Source organism: Microtus ochrogaster, chromosome 10 (assembly GCF_000317375.1).
Source record: "Microtus ochrogaster isolate Prairie Vole_2 chromosome 10, MicOch1.0, whole genome shotgun sequence".
Classification (NCBI taxonomy): Eukaryota; Metazoa; Chordata; class Mammalia; order Rodentia; family Cricetidae; genus Microtus; species Microtus ochrogaster.
In genome coordinates this window covers 46,313,673-46,316,020 of record NC_022016.1, presented here as the reverse complement: position 1 = coordinate 46,316,020, position 2,348 = coordinate 46,313,673, and the positions used below count along the sequence as shown (strand labels likewise).

Below are 2,348 nucleotides of genomic sequence, written 5' to 3'. Positions count from 1 at the left end.
ACACACACACACACACACACACACACACACACACACACACACACGAGGGTCAGAGTACAACTTTCTCTCCTTAAACCATGTGCGTTCCAAGGAATCATACTTAGCCTTAGCTCCTTGGGTTTGACAGCAGACGCCTTTGCCTGCTGAGCCACCTTGCCAGTCCCTGGTTACAATACATTAAGAGACGGAACGAGGCAAGAACACAGACTGGACCAAGCTACTGGGATTCACAGCCTAGCTCTGCCTGTCCTGCTCAGTAACCTCAGGCCATGTAATCTCCTCTGCCTCTGTGTCCCATCTGACAAATGGGGTATTAATGGAATCACTTTGCAGAACCTGTTATGGGGGTTAGGTGATAAAAATATGCTTTAGAACATGGGTCGAGTGTACAAACAAAAGACATCAGTTCTAGGGACTGACCTTGGGGCCTCTCACACCAGGCAAGCACTCTGCCGTTGAGTTATAGCTCCGGCTCTCTTTTTTACTTTTTATTTTGAGACAAAGTCTTGCTAAATTGCCCAGGCTAGCCTTTGAGTGTGTAGCCCAGATAGCCCTTGAATTGCATCCCTGGGCACCAATCTTCTGAGTAACTAGAATGATAGGCTTTTGTTAACAGGCTGGGCCCGATGGATGATGGGAGCTCCCTGCAACGGAATACACTATATTACAGATAAAGCATTTAAGCGTTCTTTCTGGGATAGACTATTTCACACCCGTATTTTGGAAACAGTGTGTAACCTTATGTGTCACTTGATTTCTCTCCATGTAGACCCCTGCCAAGAGAAATCAGGACAGGAACAGCAGGGAGGCTGCCACTCTGACCCATCTGTACCTACGTTGCATCATTCCAGACATTTTGGGACTCTCTGTCATTCATTGTCCCTCCTGAGATAAACCAAATACAGTAAAGGCGTTTGCTTCTCTCCCCTTCAGTGGTCCAGCCACCTGCTGGGAGTCTTTCTGCTTTCGCATGGCCTTGCACCCCTGTCTGCAGGGCTGCCCTTTCCGGCCATCTCAGCCCCTCCTCAAGCCCATGGGCTAACATGCATGCCTTACCGGAGTTGGGGTACTTCACTACCGAGGGCAGGTACCGCCTCTTGTTTATGTCCACGGGCACGAAGGCCGTGTACTTGCTGATTATGTTGCAGGCCTTGCTGGTATGCACAGCATTCACCTGGTACCGGCGATTGGACCCTAGGGGAGGGAGAGTGAGGTTCATTGCTTGGGATCAGAAAGTATTGCTTGGAGACACTCGAAGGAGAGTTTGGCCATCAGACTCCATCTTTGGGATCAAATAGATCTTGAATGTACTAATTAAAGATATCCAGACCAAAAAAAAGATCATCATTTCACAAAGATAAAGAATATTCTAATGTAAAAAAAATAATTCATTATCTTAGAATAAAAGATAGCCAGTTCCCGCCGGGCGGTGGTGGCGCACGCCTTTAATCCCAGCACTCGGGAGGCAGAGGCAGGAGGATCTCTGTGAGTTCGAGGCCAGCCTGGTCTACAAGAGCTAGTTCTAGGACAGGAACCAAAAGCCACGGAGACACCCTGTCTCAAAAAGTCAAAAAGTCAAAAAAAAAAAAAAAAGATAGCCAGTTCCCTTAAGTAGCTTGTGTTATTTAAGAGGTATTCTATGTTGTCTGTATTTTGTATTTGAATCTTGCGGATGACTAATGGGGACCTTGTTACAGGGCTTTGCGGTTCCAGAACAGATGAAACCTATGACATGGCGGAGAGGATTGAACAGCTGCGGCTGGGGAGAGGCTCCACCTACCGGTAAGAGTGCTTGCTAAGAAAGCATGAAGACATGAGTTTATATCCCCAGTAGGCAACTGCAAGGCTGGGTGTGGCCATGGCCACCTGTGACCCCTGCTGGAGATGCGGGGAGAGGGAGACAGGAGGACCCAGAGGGCTCACTGCTCAGTCAGCTTGGCTCCAAAGCCCCAAGCTTCAGGTTTGGTGAGATACTCTTGTCTCAAAGGAACAAGGTAGAGAGTGGTAGAGGGACACACCCAGCATCCCCCTCGGACCTTGGGATATATCTATCCACCACTACCACTCCCACCTCCACCCGAACACGCACACACAGATGCACACACAGAGATACACAGACACACACAGACACAAACACACACACAGACACACACAGATACACATAGACACAAACATACACACAGATACACACACAGACACAAACACACACACACAGACAGATACACACAGACACACACACAGACAGATACACACAGACACACAGACACACACAGATCACACATACACAGACACACACAGACACATACACAGATATTTCTCTCTCTCTCTCTCTCTCTCTCTCTCTCTCT

General features: G+C 48.2%; 1 protein-coding gene across 2 annotated transcripts in view; it reads right to left on the bottom strand.

The window, feature by feature from the left end:
• Vwa5b1 (von Willebrand factor A domain containing 5B1) overlaps positions 1–2,348 on the bottom strand; it is a 68,005-nt gene that overhangs the window by 13,308 nt on the left and 52,349 nt on the right. For both annotated transcript variants that reach the window (XM_005353381.2, XM_026782060.1), the window contains exon 18: positions 1,057–1,194. In XM_005353381.2, the coding sequence (XP_005353438.1) occupies positions 1,057–1,194 (138 nt within the window). The remainder of the gene's footprint in view (positions 1–1,056; positions 1,195–2,348) is intronic.